The sequence below is a fragment of the Halichoerus grypus genome, chromosome 6, assembly GCF_964656455.1.
Source record: "Halichoerus grypus chromosome 6, mHalGry1.hap1.1, whole genome shotgun sequence".
Taxonomy (NCBI): Eukaryota; Metazoa; Chordata; class Mammalia; order Carnivora; family Phocidae; genus Halichoerus; species Halichoerus grypus.
In genome coordinates, this window is record NC_135717.1 from 58,289,610 (window position 1) to 58,306,362 (window position 16,753).

Consider the following 16,753-nt stretch of genomic DNA (forward strand, 5'->3'; position numbering starts at 1 on the left):
TCCCCCACTGTTTTAAACATCTGTGTGAGAATAATGAAATATGCCTAGAAGAAATGTCAAAAAATTAATGATGAATGGTTCATTTTATGAATATTTATGATATAGATTGAATACAAAGAAGTGAGGAAAGGTCATGCTGGGAATGATTGTGTCGCTCATATAAAAAATATGTATATCAGGTAAGCAGAGTGACCTCCCAAATTTCGTGAAAAATATTTCTGTCACTTGACCTTGTGGAATGCCTTCAAGCAGAACAAAATCAAATTGAAGACTTTTCTTCCTTTTTAGGGATGGGTGGTGGGAGGAATGAGACAGATCAATGTGGGGAAGAGATGAGACCTTTGAGTAACTCTGAAATTTCCAGAGAAAGTGCCTCTCTAGACGAATCTCATACTTAGCAGAGTTTTATTCCCTCACAATGCCCTGCGATTAGACTATGTTGTTGTCAAGTGTTTTCTGTAGAAATAGAGGTGTTTATATGTTTGCATGTTAACTACATGGGATCATTCAAAAAATGGCCTCAAGAAGAAAGGGAAATATTTATTGCAATTAGAAAGGTAGGCCTCAGATTTGTTGCCCAAATAAGACAAAACAAGACAGACCATTAGAAAGGCCATGTCTATGGCTGCAGGGGATCCATACAGACATGTGTTATGGGCATCAGACTGTTTTCTCTGGTATCTGTTGATGCTGTTCAAGAGGTTGGCCATGGGCCCCTTATGTTTCTTACTCTAATGAGTCATATAACCCAGATTTCGTGGGTCCTCTCTCAGAATAAGTCAAATTGGTCACAGAGCTCATGTTGGGAAGGTTCGTCAACAGAAGAGACAATTTTGGATCACAGAAGAATACCTGAAGGTTTCATCAGCTAGGAAATTTGAGAAGGGTCATTTCACATGGCTTACTTATTCTAAGTTGATGCTTTTTGAAGTGTGCATTGCATATTTTGTTTAATCAAATTCTTTACCCTTAAGCACATTCATTTCTTTCTTTCTCTAGGGTATAATAATACGTGACTGCTAGTGTTTCAAAAATACCTTTTTTCTGGTGAGTGGGGATCACTCATCTTTACTATGTTCCCTCATTCATACACATGACAAGACAAAAGCTTAAAAATGCTGTGTAACAATTACTTCTAACAATACCCTTCTGTGTAACAATTACTAAAAATCTGGTAAACTCCATCTTTGAAACACTGAAGTGTTAATCTTTGGAAATACTTATATGAATTTTTCTTAGTGGGGGGCATGCCCAAGGCTGCTCTCTTAGATCATGTTTCTAGCATTTCAACTAAATTTGGGTAACTGCTGTTCTGGTAGTTTGGTGGTATATAGTGGAGCCCTGAAGATGTAGATCTAAAAATGTGTTTCTAGTGCAAGAATATGGTAGAATAAGCAACAGAGTACTCTACTGTTTTGAAGAAAATGCTTTAAATTTTATGAGACCAAAAATGGTCTTCTGTAGTTCCTACTATTGCTTAATCATGAAAAGTCTTTAGATGATAGATCACTTTTTAATGATTTATTCCTTTGGCAGTGGACTTTAAGAGTTTATTGGGAAATTCTCCATTTAGAAGTCAGAGAAAGAAAATAAACTCAGCTCAGTTTTTCACCTAAATTTCTGTTTGATTCTTATTGCTCTGTCTTCCATGGATCGTTAACTTATGATTTAAGGCTGGCCTGACTTCACTCAGTATTAGAGTACTCACAGAACAATAGGGCATACAGATCTAGTTTTCCTTTGAGAGTCTGTTAATAAAGGAGAGGGCAATATGATATAATTGAAAGCAAAGTGGAGTTAATCGTACTAATTATATACAATATTCCTGTTTTTGGTTACAGATAATTTTTCATTATCACATGTATGGAAATGGCATTGGGGCACTCACCTTGACCCAGGTATCAGTCTCCAACCAAACAAAGGTCCTACTTAACCTCACTGTAGAACAAGGCAATTTCTGGCAGCGGAAAGAACTATCACTGTCTGATGATGAGGACTTCCAACTTAAATTTGAAGGTCGAGTTGGTGAAGGACACCATGGTGATATTGCCCTGGATGACATTGTGCTTACAAAGAGTTGTCTATCACCCCAGTTCTCCATGAAAGAAGAACTTGCAGCACCTCTTCCAACAGGTACATTTTAAGTTGTGATTGCTTGGTATTTTTACAGCTTGGTGGAAGGGAAGGAAAAAAATGGAAAAGAAATGATATAAATACCTAGTAATTCATTGCTTTCATAAAGAAAAAAATCTAAAAAAAAAATCTTTCAAGCTTTGACACATAATGCTGTCCTCCAAATTTTCTCCAAGCTTCAGTGTATTTACCAGTTTCTGAGTTCTATTTAGTCAGCTGCTTCTTAGATCAGCAAAATAAGAGAAGACTGCTTTGTTTGCAGTCTGATTCAGAATTCAATCCTTAACAAATATCATTTTACCCAATAAAATATAAGAACATCAAAAAAAAGTTACTTGGTTTTAATTAGGCATGACTGTGGATGTGCCATTTATTCTTTTTAGACCTGCGGACATTGCGATTTGAACTGTTGTATTTACATATTTCAATAGTTTAGGAGATTGAATATGTCCATATACTCTTTTAAACTAAAATATATTTTGGTAATTTGTCTAAAGAATTATATTAAAATGTTGAGTTGGTGTATGTTCAATATAATATGTATAGTGACAGTGTTTTAAGAAGTGGAAATAGCAAGCACCATTAATCTGCATGATATATTAGGGGTATGGAATGAAAACAAATGCTGTGTATATTATTAAAATGAAAAAAAAAAACCCAGCAGATTTTGTCAGTTGATAGGACATAGTAATATTTAAATCATGAGTTTATTGAAGAAACCCAAAGTGCCATTCCTTTGGTATATAAATTATATCTTTTTTTTTCACCTTCCTAAACTCTGTATCTTTTTTGTGTGTCTTTGTAGCTTTTTTTTTTAATTAACATATAATGTATTATTTGTTTCGGGGTATAGGTCTGTGATTCATCAATCTTAGACAATTCACAGCGCTCACCATAGCACATACCTTCCCCAATATCCATCACCTAGCCAGCCCATCCCTCCACTCCAGCAACCCTCAGTTTGTTTCCTGAGATTAAGAATCTCTTATGGTTTGATAAATTATATCTTTTATAATTAGTGAAAATGAAAGTGCTTTAAAAAGAATGAATGTTTGCTCTGGCTTTTAGCATGGTAGATGGAATAAGGAACATTGCATTTCTGCCTTTACTTCTCCATTCATGTCAAAGGGAGTATTTTAATTTGGTTAAGAGGAAGTTTCTAGATAAATGTTTCCCAGTTGACTACTAGTTGAACAGAGTCTTTTCCTGACATGTTTCCAGCACTACGGGGAATAGTATAGAGAAAAACAATGAACATTTGAAGGCTGTTTAGGGATAAGTATCCTCATGTAATTGTAATGCAGGAGCATTTCAGATACCTCAGACTTCATCTACTTCCTTGAGAAAAGCTTTGCTTTCGATTCTGTGTTGACTATTTGGATGGCAGCTGTACTAGCTTGTGTCTAGGTCTGGTCTTTTGAAAAAATAATCTTATAGCATCTAAGTAGTGAGGGAGCAAGTTTTATGTTGAACCATGTTCAAACTTTAATGAACAATTACAAAGTGGGATGTGTGAAGGACAAATCAGTCTTGTTGGGAATATCAGATTCTTAAATTGTGAAATCTCGGATAAAAGTTAGTTAAAAACAACTTCCAAAAGGAAGATTACAAAGTATCTACAAAGTGGTATAAAATGTATATTATCAAATGAAGGACACATATTAATAATGGTAGAGTTCTTTGTATATCCTTATGATACTTGAAGTATCATATTAAATTTTTTGATGAATGGAAAATAAAAGAATCTCTGCTCTTAAGAATAACTCAGTATGGTAAGGGGGAATAGGAAAAACACCTTGAGTAACTCTAATATTAGGTAGGCTATAATTAAATGCCAGGAGAAATACACAAAACTTTATGAGGATGCAAAGAAAATGAAGAAAACCCCCAGTTGAGGACATCTGATTTGAGGCTTATTTATAGGATGTGCAGGAGTTTGGAACCTCACCTAGGGCTTATAGGAAGGAAAGACTCTTCAGTTTGCTGGATAGGGGCACCATGCGTGAGCGCAGTAGACCGAATAATGAATGTGGGCACACCTAAAGCATGAGGCAGGAGAAGAGGGTGTCACACAGGCTGCCAAGGTGGCCTGTCCTGTGAGTGGGTAATTTGGCTGAAGCAGGAACCTAGTATCACTGAGTGTCTGCAATAATATTACAAAAGAAATAGGGAGCTAACCTGGGACCACCTCGATTATTGGTTTGTTCCAGTTTTTTCCCAAAATGAACATGCATTGAAAACGTATTGACTAGCCTTAGGAAACAAAAAAAAGAAAGAAAGAAGGAAGGGAAAGTAAAGAGAACAGTAAGAGTTAAAAAGGAGATATGGTATTCCTTTGCATAAAGTATGATAACTGGTAGAAATGGCTGTGGTAGAAAGACTCCAAGAGGGGGAAAAAAAAAAGAAAAAGAAACAACCAAATGTCTTTATTTATATTATTAATGAACACTCTGAAAAATAAGGTGAAATACTTTAATTTTTTCATGACCCCCTTAGCTACAATGCCCACATTCAAATGCAGCAGATGAGAAATATGTGTGTATGGCGTTAACATTCCTACAGACTATTGGAAATATTTGTAATTGTGCCTCCAGAAACTAAAAGTATGTGCCTTTCTCTTAGGAAAAGTGAAAAGCTACAGTTTGTTTAGACTTGAATTGTGAAGTGATTCTGACAGACTATGACTTCATCATGAGTTTAGAGGACTCTGTTGGAGTCACTGATGTTTTTAAAGGAATGGTCTCTCTCTATGTAGATTTTGTGGGGTGGAGGAGGGTGGTATCCTGAACACACCACTGATACCGTGAATGTCTAATGGAAGTATAAAGAGAGTCACAAATGTAAGCCACATATGTAATTTTACATTTTCTAGTAATTATATTTTAAAAAGTGAAATTAATATATTTTCATTAACCTAATATATCAAAAATATTATCATTTCAATACAAAACATTAGAACAATATTAATGAGATATTTTGCATTCTGTATATTTTATACTCACAGCACACTTCAAGTGGGATTAGCTACATTTCATTTGCTCAGTAGCCACTTCTGGCTAATGGCCACTGTAGTGGACAGTCCAGGAGGGGAAGTGAATATTCTATGGCACTTTCAGGTCTGTCTACGGGGTTTCATTAGTTAAGGCAGAGTTTGTGAATATCCAAGAATTGCAGTTGTATTCTTCTTTAAATAGAAGCACAAATACGTTCCCCAACACCAAATGTGAAAGCACAGGTACCATGTTTGAGCAGACTAACTACTAATCTCAGACTCCCTTCTTACCACTATGTATTACATAACTGCCCTGAGACTCAATTTCCTCATCCGTGAAACAGAGAGCGTATCACTTATTTCTTAGGCCCCTGAGAATAAAGAGGTCACTGCCTATGTAATTTGCCTAGTCTCATGTCTGGTACATGGTAGATGTTTATTCAATAAAATGAACTCATATTATCCTTTATTTTGGGCATCTTTGTCAGTTTTCCTTAGATGGCATAGATATTTGAGAGTAAGCTTCCATTATTTGCACTTTATTAAGAATATGTTTCTATAATATGTTTTGACAAAAAGGTTTTTTCTTGCAGAGATCACAAACATATAATTTTTTCATGTTGCATTGTGATTATTCAATCTTATCACTTACTGACTATCTAAATATTTTTGGTGTGTCATGAATAACGTGTGTGTATATGTGTATCTTGGGAAGGCTTAATGGTTGCTAATTTCTCTTTACTGCAAAAACACTTAACTTGGAACTTGCACAGATTGAAGAAGGGTAAATGGCGTTATGTGCCGTAAACAGTGGCTACGTCCGTTAAACTTTTGAAATGACTCTTATTCACATACTTTTCATCGATATTCATGTGGGTAGGCTAAGAACTCCATCAAAGATAGTTTAAAATAGAAAAAGAGAAGAGGTGGCAAAACATACATATTTAGGAAGATGCAATTGAACTGAATCTGGAATCAGTGATTCTAATTAGTCAAATAAGACCCAGGGCTTTATTAGCAAAAGTAATATTAAATTACTATTGAGTCTGTAGAAGTTATATTTAAGATCTTATTTTGATGGCAATTTTGTTAATTGCTAAGTGATGATGGATAAAAATAATTGTTTAATGAATTTTAATAAGAAAAAGGCAACCAAGATCCGTCTTCTAAATGTCCATATTCAAATTTAGTCACTATCCTATTCTCTGTATTGTTGGCAGACATTTAATAAAAATTCCGAGTATAATGAAGGAAGGGAGCAGGTGTATGTGTGTGCGTGGGTGTGTGTGTGTTTTAGATCCCCACAGTCATTTCCAAATATGAGTTATACAACAAATATATTTTGAGATCTCACATGCTTATCAACTTTTGCTTTAAAAAAATGTAAAGCAATGGGGACTAAATGGGTTAGCTCCTCTTTGAGGTCACGCATTTCCCTGAAATATTTGGCAGTAGTTAAAAGGCTGCTACCTACTGATGAGAGTGCTGGCGAAGCAGCTCAGGCAGAGTCCTGAGTTAGGAAAATCTGGCTGATTGTGCTTGGTTCTAATTTAGTGAACCCTGTACACAATGCTTAGTGCAAAATGCACATGTCTGAGGTTTAAAGATACAGACATGGACCTTTGCAAGGCCCACTACATGTGTAATGTCACCTGATCTACTTAACCTCTCTAATTCTTATCTTCCTTGTCTCTAAAAATGGGACTATTGGAATTTACTTCTGAGTGATTTGAAAAATAGTTAAGATAATAATATGCAGTGTGTTTTAAACAATAGTTGGCAAATAATTGGTGTTCAGCAAATGTTACTTCCTTCTTTTTTCCTGTTACTCCTCTTCCCTGCTAGAGAGATTACGAAGTTTAACTGTGTACATGTTGAAATTTATTAAAAGCATATTGTCTACTCACTGTCTTTTCTCCATCGTGTTCCACTTAGTGCTCAAAGCAAGGGTTCAGACCCCCTTTGCATTTCTCATTCCCTTCAAAGAAATTGCTCTCACAAAAGCCCCAAATACCTCATTGCTGAATGAATTACTAAATTCTACCCCTGAAACTAATAAAAAATGAATTTGCTGATTTCATTTATTGATCATGCAGAGGAAATAAATATTCCTGAAAATCACAGAAGTGGATGACTTAGTTGGGTATGATATGTAGAGGGAAGATGAAAGAAGTTCATTTTTAAATATACAGGCGTACTCTCTTTAAGAGAGTGTTTTCTAAGTTAATGTTACAGTAGAATAACTCTTGGTTTTTAATACTCAAATTCATAGCAGGGTGCCTGGGTGGCTCAGTTGTTAAGCGTCTACCTTCGGGTCAGGTCATGATCCCAGGAGCCCCGCATCGGGCTCCCTGCTCTGCAGGAAGCCTGCTTCTCCCTCTCCCACTCCCCCTGCTTGTGTTCCCTATCTCACTGTATCTCTGTCTGTCAAATAAATAATAAAATCTTAAAAAAAATATACTCAAATTCATAGCATGCTTGTACCCCTGTATCTTTTCTTCCTTATTTTTTGTTGTTGTTGGGAGAAGGCACAATATTTATACTGGAAAATATATTTACATCACCCAAAACTCATTAGAATACTCTTTAAGCCATATATTCTACAGGAAAAATCTCAAGTCCCATTCCAAATACAATTGGTAGACAAAGATGTTTTCAAAATTTCATGCAGTGGCAATACATAGGATGTTCATTTCAGGCATTTTTATGGCTAAGAGAAGGATATCACAGTAGCAAATGCACCATGAGCCATTATTTTATCATGCATTTGTCTTGACTGGGTTTCTTCAGTGACTTTCATAGGTAGTCATATTTTGTCTAATTTGAACAATGAATGCTTCTAGAAATTGAGAAAGTGATGAAGAAATCTATGGAGAGGAAAGCCAAACAAGTGAAAGAGATTACGATGTAAGAGAAGAGAAAGAAAAATAACAACATTTTGACCAAGGAGAGCTGGCTTTGAAGTGGTAGACCAAAAAAATAAAGAAAGAAAGAACTCTTAGAATATCTCATTGACGGATTCACTTCTAAGTTTGTTTATGTAAACATGTAATGTTAGTCTTAGGAAGACAACAGCGAAGACTCAAAAGACCAGCTAATCAAACTGGTAGACATTGCTGGCTCAAGTGAATTTATAATTCTCAAAATACAGTAATAAATACAATAGCTTAATTTTGTTTCACTGTTTCATTTGCATTTTCAGAACTTAGTTGTAGGTAGATGGGTAGATGTGTAATGCATTATGATTTTACTATTTAAATAATGGAAAATTGGCTACAGGTGTGTAGCATTTCAAAACCCAATTTCTGCTTTTTAAGAACACATTACTAACAGTGTGTAGGAAGGGGCTATGCTTAGCTTAAGTTTTCAGTGGGACACAGTGGTGGATATGGTTAGCCAGCATTGGGACTTGTGAGAGTTTGGATTTGAACGGTGAGGGACTGATTGGGCCTCTTCAAATTTGAGAGTTCTGCTTTTTTGTGTGACACTTAGGTCTGTCTATTGAAAAAATACCCGTCTTCTGTTCATGGATGTAATAACTAATAACGTAACTGACTCCACAGCCTCTCCTTTCTTCTTTAATACAATTGATTTTTCTGGAACCTTTCTGCTTTTTTCTATATTCCAACTTTTCTCACTATGGCACCTAGGTATCTGCCTGGCCTTCCACCTTCTCCTTTCCCACGTTTCTGTATTGCCGGTGATAGACTCTATTTTATGAATTTTCATTCTTCTAGTTTTATAGATCGTACAACAGATATTGTATAAAATTCAGTGCAACTTGTGTAAAGAACATTTCTGGAAATGCTAGCCACTGTATTTAGAATACTTAAAAATCAGTTTTGGATATAGCATAACATAGTAAGCAGTTTTATAAACATTTATTCAAGGGCTTCTCCCACATTATTTATCCCATGTATCAATTTTAAATTCATGAAATCAATACTTCTTACAAAATTATAGAATGTGTTATTAGAAATTAGTAATAATGTTAGGTATTGGGTTTTTTTAAGATTTTACTTTTATTCCAGTTATCATGCAGTGTAATATTAGTTTCATTTGTGCAATATAGTGATTCAACACTTCCATACAACACCCAGTGCTCATCACAGTAAGTACACTCCTCCCCATCACCCGTTTCACTCATCCTTCCCCCTACCTCCCTTCTGGTAGCCATCAGTTTGTTCTCTGTAGTTAAGAGTCTGTTTTATGGTTTGCCTCTCTTTCGTTTTTTATCCCTTTGCTCATTAGTATTGCTTCTTAAACTCCACACATGAGTGAAATCATATGGCGTTTGTGTTTCTCTGACTGGGTTATTTCCCATAGCCTCATACTCTCTAGTCCCATCCAAGTTGTTGCAAATGCCAAGATTTTGTACTTTTTTATGTCTGAGTAATAATCCATTTTATCCATTATATATATATATACACACACATACACCACTTCTACCTTTTTTTCTTTTTATTAGCTAATATTGGCAATATTAATTTAAAATTTTTCTTTAGTTGTTAAGGTAACCAGTGAATTTTTTTTGGAAAATTTATCCTTTCATATAGCATTACTACAGTATAATTATTACACAAATTAACTATACAAAAGTAAGCGCTGCTGTGTAAACAAGCTGTCATTTTTTATTGAATCATCCAGGATTGGAAGTGTGCTCTATTTGTTCTGCAATAGCCAGTTTTATTCCTGCTTCTTGTAATAAAACTCTCAATGGTTAGTTAGGCACATAACATTTCTCTTCTGCAATAAATGGAAAAACATGTTGTTTCCATTGATTGAAAGATTCAGTAATGTATTGTAGTTTAATGATAAAGGCATTTAATATTTTTATGCTAATGAAAATTGTAATGTTTTATGAGGCATGTTTTTAAAATTTAATTTTTTTCATTGGTATATAGAAAAGCAATTAATATTTTAAAATATTTACCTTGTGTATGGCAGGGTTAAGTGCATTTATTTAGGTGATTTTTAATTTTTCTCAGTAATGTTTTATAGTTTTTTGGAAAGTATTTTTTTAAATTTATTTTATTTTTTATTTTATTATGTTATGTTAACCACCATACATTACATCATTAGTTTTTGATGTAGTGTTCCATGATTCATTGTTTGCGTATAACACCCAGTGCTCCATTCAATAGGTGCCCTCTTTAATACCCATCACCAGGCTAACCCATCCCCCCACCCCCCTCCCCTCTAGAACCCTCAGTTTGTTTCTGAGAGTCCATAGTCTCTCATGGTTCGTCTCCCCTTCTGATTTCCCCCCCTTCATTTTTCCCTTCCTACTATCTTCTTCTTCTTTTTTTTTTTTTTAACATATAATGTATTATTTGTTTCAGAGGTACAGGTCTATGATTCATCAGTCTTACACAATTCACAGCATTCACCATAGCACATACCCTCCCCAATGTCTGTCACCCAGCCACCCCATCCCTCCCACCCCCCACCACTCCAGCAACCCTCAGTTTGTTTCCTGAGATTAAGAATTCCTCATACCAGTGAGATCATATGACATGTCTTTCTCTGATTGACTTATTTTGCTTAGCATAATACCCTCTAGTTCCATCCACATCATTGCAAATGGCAAGATTTCTTTTTTTTTGATGGCTGCATAATATAGAAAGAGTATTTTATGTAATATTTTAGATGCTAACAGCAAAGTGATATTTTTTTAAATACTTGTTTTAAATGCTAAAGCAAGAATTTCATTATTTTATTGACATATGATGTTATATTAGTTGCAGGTGTACAATGTAGTGATTCAACAATTCTATGCATTACTCAGTGATTACCACAACTAAATGTAGTCACCATCTGTCACCATATAATATTATTACAATATTATTGACAATATTTCCTATACTTTTGATCTCCTTATTTATTTTATAACTGGAAGTTTGTACCTCTTAATCCTCTTACACCTATTTTGCGCATCACCCCACTCACCTCTAGCAACTCCCAGTTGTCTGTATTTAAGAGTCTGTTTGTTTTTGTTTGTTTATTTGTTTTTTAGATTCCACATGTAACTGAAATCATGTGGTATTTGCCTTTCTCTGACTTATTTCACTTAGCATAACACCCTCAAGTTCCATCCATGTTTTTGAAAATTACAAACTTTCATTCCTTTTTATGGCTAATATCCCGTGTGTGTGTGTTTGTGTGTGTGTGTGACATCTTCTTTATCCATCATCTGTCAATGGGCAATTGATTTGTTCCATAGTTTGGCTATTGTAAAAAATGCCGCAGTAAACATAAGAATGCATGTATCTTTTCAAATTAGTGCTTTTGTTTTCTTTGGGTAAATACCCAATAGTGGAATTACTGGATCATATGGTATTTCTATTTTTACTGTTTTAATGAACTGCCCTACTGTTTTCCACAGTGGCTGCATCAGTTTACATTCTCACCAACAATGCACAAGGGTTCCTTTTCTTCACATCCTTGCCAACACTTACTGTCTGTTTGACACTAGCCATTCTGACTGGTGTGAGGTGATCTCATTTGATTTGCATTTTCTTGATGATTAATAATGTTGAACATCTTTTCATTTGTCTGTTGGCCATTCATATGTCTTCCTTGGAAAAATGCCTATTCAGGTCCCCTGCCCCACCTTTTTTAATCAGATTGTTTTTTTGCTCTTAAGTTGTATAAGTTATTTACATATTTTGGCTATTAACCTTTATTGGAATATTTTCTCCCATTCCATAGATTGCCTTTTTGTTTGTTGATGGTTTCATTTGTTGTGCAAAAGCTTTTTTTTTTTTGGTGTAGTTCCAATAGTTATTTTTTCCTTTGTATTCAACTTTACTTAATTCACATTAGTTCTAAGAGATTTTTAGTGGAATGTTTAGAGTTCTATATATATAGTACTTGTCATCTGTGAATAATGACAGTTTTACTTTGTCCTTAACAATTTGGATCCTTTCCTTTCTTTCTTATCTGATAGCTGTGGCTAGGACTTCCAGTAATATGTTGAATAAAAGTCATGAGAGTGGACATCCTTCTCTTCTTCCTGATCTGAGACAGAGTTCTCAGTTTTTCATCATTGAGTATGATGTTATCTGTGGGTTTTTCATATATGACCTTTATCAAGTTCAGGTGTGTTTCCTCTAAACCTACGTTGTTGAGAGTTTTTATCATGAACAGATACTGTATTTTGTCAAGTGCTTTTTCTGCATCTGTTGAGATAATCATATGGTTTTTATCCTTCATTTTCTTAATGTGATGTATCACATTGATTGATTTGAGAATATTGAGCCACTCTTGCATCCTTGGAATAAATCCCACTTGATCAGGTGAATGATCTTTTAGTGTGTTGTTGAATTCAGTTTGGCTGCATTTGTTGGATACTGTGTAATTATGATGATTATTTGGCTATTGGCTTGTCTCTAGTTATACTTAGAAGATCTCTAGTTTTCCAGATGTCACCAACAAAGATGTTCTATGATTTCTATGTTATCATTGGCCTCTTGGGAAGTCAATTCTGGGAGTCATTCCTGTGGGACCACACAACAGATCACTCCTTTAACTATTTCAATAATTTTGCCTATATATAGTTCTCTCTATCAAATCGTATTCTTTTTAAAATAGAGTAATTTGTGTTATCTGTGTTTAAATCCTGATCGATCAAGCATTTAGTACCAAAAGTTTGATTTTATTGTTCTGATTACTTGTAGTTGTATGGATTTTCCAAATGTGCCATTCTGATTCTGAGAATACAGAGTAATTTGCATGCAAGTAGAATCAGAGCATATGATGGCAAGTGTTAGAAAGGGACACATAAGTTAAAAAAAAAAAAAAAGAGCGTGGGGGAAGGAAGGAAAAACCAGTTTTTATATGAGACAATAAGAAAGAATTGGGAACTAAAAATCACCTCTTTTTGGATAAAGTGTTAGGAAATGATGAAAGTCAAGAATGGAATTAACTAAAGACAGCGTTCTGTAAACTTTGTATAGGTAGCACCTTACACTATATTTGCTGAATAACTACTGAAATAATTTAAATTGTAGTACTTGATAAACTAGTTTATAATGACTATTTTATTTCTTACTAAATGGTAATATGATATCATTACATAATTCTCAAAAATATGCTTTTGAGAGTTAAATATGTTCCTTTGCATTTACAGTTTGGTTCTTAGGAACTCGAAAAAGAACACTACCTTTCTAATCTCTTAAGTAATATATGTGTTTCTGTTTCTTATAAACTTGATCCTTACTGAAATATTTATATTATAAGCAAAGTTAGAAATCATAACATTATCAGCATATTATCTCAGTTATCAAGGTAAAATTAAACTATTTTTATTGTTTGCACCCCCAAAATATATTCCAGTTACATAAAAACCAAGAAAGGTAATTTGATAAGCTATTTGAATGGTTGAGTGTAAGTGAAACAACAGAGATTATGTTTCTCTTGGAAGAAAAATATGATTGTGTGAAATCAAATATATTTCATGACCCAGTGAACTTAATATGTCGGGAAATTTCAGCTTCATTTGAAATGCCAATTGGCTGTACCCTACTTATGTAGTAATGGAGAGATGCAGTTAAAAATACTTTTATTTTTCACTGTATCATTGCTCCAACAAAATGTCCTTTATTCAATTTAGGATTTTTTCCACATGAGCCCTTTCTTTTATTTTGTGGAAAAAATACTGAGAATTAGGATATCTGAGGGGTATTATTTTATCTATATTTGCAATTTCCAATGAATAGTGTCTGCTTTAACAGACATATGGATAGATAACCAAAATAAAATTATTTAATCAGGTATCATTTAAAATACCACAATTGCTAATATAAAATTTTGTGCCAGAATATGCATGTTTTCTCTTTGAAATCTTTTCATCTAGAAAGATTTTAATACAGGAAAAAGGTTTAACATTTTTAGACCCAGTTTTCTTGCTCATTTTTTATATTTATATCTCTGATCTTTTTTGTGAGATTGTTTTCTTGCTTCCTGAAACATATCTATAAGAAGTCCCTTTAATGATGATCTTTTGATATTAAATCTAATTTGATTAAATGCTTTAATTTCAACATAATGTTTGAACGATAGTTTCATTGGGCATACAGGTTTAGTTTGGCTATTCTGTTAAATTTTTAATGGACATTTTCCCACTGCATGTTGGCTTCTACTGTTGATATCAAGAAATCAGCTCTTGGGGCGCCTGGGTGGCTCGGTTAAGCAACTGCCTTCGGCTCAGGTCATGATCCTGGGGTCCCGGGATTGAGTCCCGCATCAGGCTCCCTGCTCAGCAGGGAGTCTGCTTCTCCCTCTGACCCTCCCCCCTCTCATGTGCTCTCTCTCTCTCATTCTCTCTCTCAAATAAATAAAATCTTTAAAAAAAAAAAATCAGCTCTTAATCTAATGGCCATTCCTTCTTAAGTAGTTTCTTTTCCCCTGCGCTCTTAAGATCTTCTCTTTTTCTCTGATATTCCAGTAAATCATGTGAATTCAGGTAGTCCTCTTTTTATTTATCCTGCTTGAGATTCATTGAACTTTTTGAATCTGAGTATTGATGTGCTTCATGAATTCTTAAACATTCTAAGCTATTATGTCTTTTGATACTGCTTTTCCCCCATTCAGTCTTTTCTCTCTGGATCTCTGGTAAGACTTATTTTGGGTCTTTTCATCTTCTTTTTTCCTTTTTAAAAATGAAGTACAATTTAGATATCATGAAATGTGCACATTTTCAGTATATAATGCAATAAATTTTGACAAATGCATGCCAGTATAACCCAAAGCACATCAAAATATAGAACATTTCTATCACTCCAGAAATTTTCCTTGTTCTTCTTCTCATGGATACTGCCCCCTAAAAATGAAATACTTCCCCCCATCCCTCCAGTCAGAGGCGACCAATGTTCTGATGTTATCATTATATATTAGATTTGCCTGTCATGAGCTTCCTATCAGTGATATATCTGGCTCCTTTTGCTCAGCATAAAATTTTGAAATTTATATTGTCAAGTGTATTACTAATTTGTTTCTTTTTATCAATGAATAGTATTCTATCTTGTGAATATATTATCATGCGTTTATTCTCTTGATCAAGACACATGGGTTGTTTCAAATTATTGGATACTGTGAATTAAGCTGCTAGGAAGATTTTTGTATACATCTCTTTGTGGAAATGTGTTTTCTTTTTGTAAATACCTGTTATTGCAATTGCTTGGTCATAGGACAGATGTATTTCTCACATTATAAAAATAAAAATAAATTAATAATTATATTATTTTATAATCCCACCAGCAACATATGAGATTGCCAGTTGATACTCACCCTCAGCAATATTTGGTTTGTTTGTTTTTTTAATCTTAGCAGTTCTAGTAGGAATGAAATGATACCTCATTGTGGTTTCAGTTTACTTTCGCCTGATGGTTTTTACTTGTGCTTATTGGTCATCTGTATATATTCCTCTTTGGAGTGTCTATGTAAGCATTTTTTTTTCATTTGTATGCTTAATATTGAGTTATAGATATTTATTAAATACTGAGGATGTTAAGTACCAGCATATACATGTATTATAGTCTTTTTCCCTCAGTAAGTGTCCTGTTTCCTTAATGGTGTCTTCTGCTATTGAGAAATGTCCGATTTATCAATTTTTTTTCTATACTTGTTGCTACTTTCTATGCCTTACTAAGGAAACTTTCCTTATCTAAGGTCACAAAAATATCCTTCTATAATTACTCATAAGTTTTAGAGCTTTAGATTTTTTTTTAAGATTTTGTTTATTTATTTGACACAGAGAGAGCACAGGCAGGGGGAGTGGGAGAGGGAGAAGCAGGCTCCCTTCTGAGCAGGGAGCCTGATGCTGGGCTAGATCCCAGGTCCCTGGGATCATGACCTGAGCCAAAGGCAGACACTTAACTGACTGAGCCACCCAGGCACCCCTAGAGCTTTAGCTTTTATATTAGGTCTCTGATTCATCATGAATTAATATAATGTATGGTGTTCCAACATCATTTGTTGAAATTACTGTTGTTTACCTATTGATTGCTTGGAAACTTTTGTCAAAAATTAATCATTTAAGGGGCGCCTGGGTGGCTCAGTCATTAAGCGTCTGCCTTCGGCTCAGGTCATGATCCCAGAGTCCTGGGATCGAGCCCCCACATCGGGCTCCCTGCTCCATGGGAAGCCTGCTTCTCCCTCTCCCACTCCCCCTGCTTGTGTTCCCTCCTTCGCTGTCTCTTTCTCTGTCAAATAAATAAATAAAATCTTTAAAAAAAAATTAATCATTTAAGTGTAGAACTAAAGCTGGTCCTTTGTTCTCTTCCATTGATTTATTTGTTTACTCTTCTACCTATTTTACTTCCTACATATTTTTATATAAATGTTAGAGTCTACTAGGATATCGGTTGTGATATCATTGTATCTGTCAATTTGGGATGAATTGAGGTCTTATCCATGTTTAAAAAGTTATCTCTAACTTTTTAATGCTATTGTTAGTGGTACTGTTTTATTTTGTCTTATTTCATAGGTGTTCATAGTTAATATATTTGACTTTTTGTGATAATTTTATATCTATGGCATTGTAAAATACACATATTAATTCTTATAGTCATCTTTCATAAATTCTTTAGGACTTAAAATCATGGAACCTGATAAAAGACAGTGTTA

The 16,753-nt window shown here is 34.4% G+C and overlaps 1 protein-coding gene across 1 annotated transcript in view; it reads left to right on the forward strand.

Moving 5' to 3' along the window:
• The window catches only part of MALRD1 (MAM and LDL receptor class A domain containing 1), an 806,170-nt gene that overhangs the window by 390,985 nt on the left and 398,432 nt on the right, over positions 1-16,753 (forward strand). Inside the window, exon 27 of the mRNA XM_078074136.1 lies at positions 1,842-2,133. Within this exon, the coding sequence (XP_077930262.1) occupies positions 1,842-2,133 (292 nt within the window). The remainder of the gene's footprint in view (positions 1-1,841; positions 2,134-16,753) is intronic.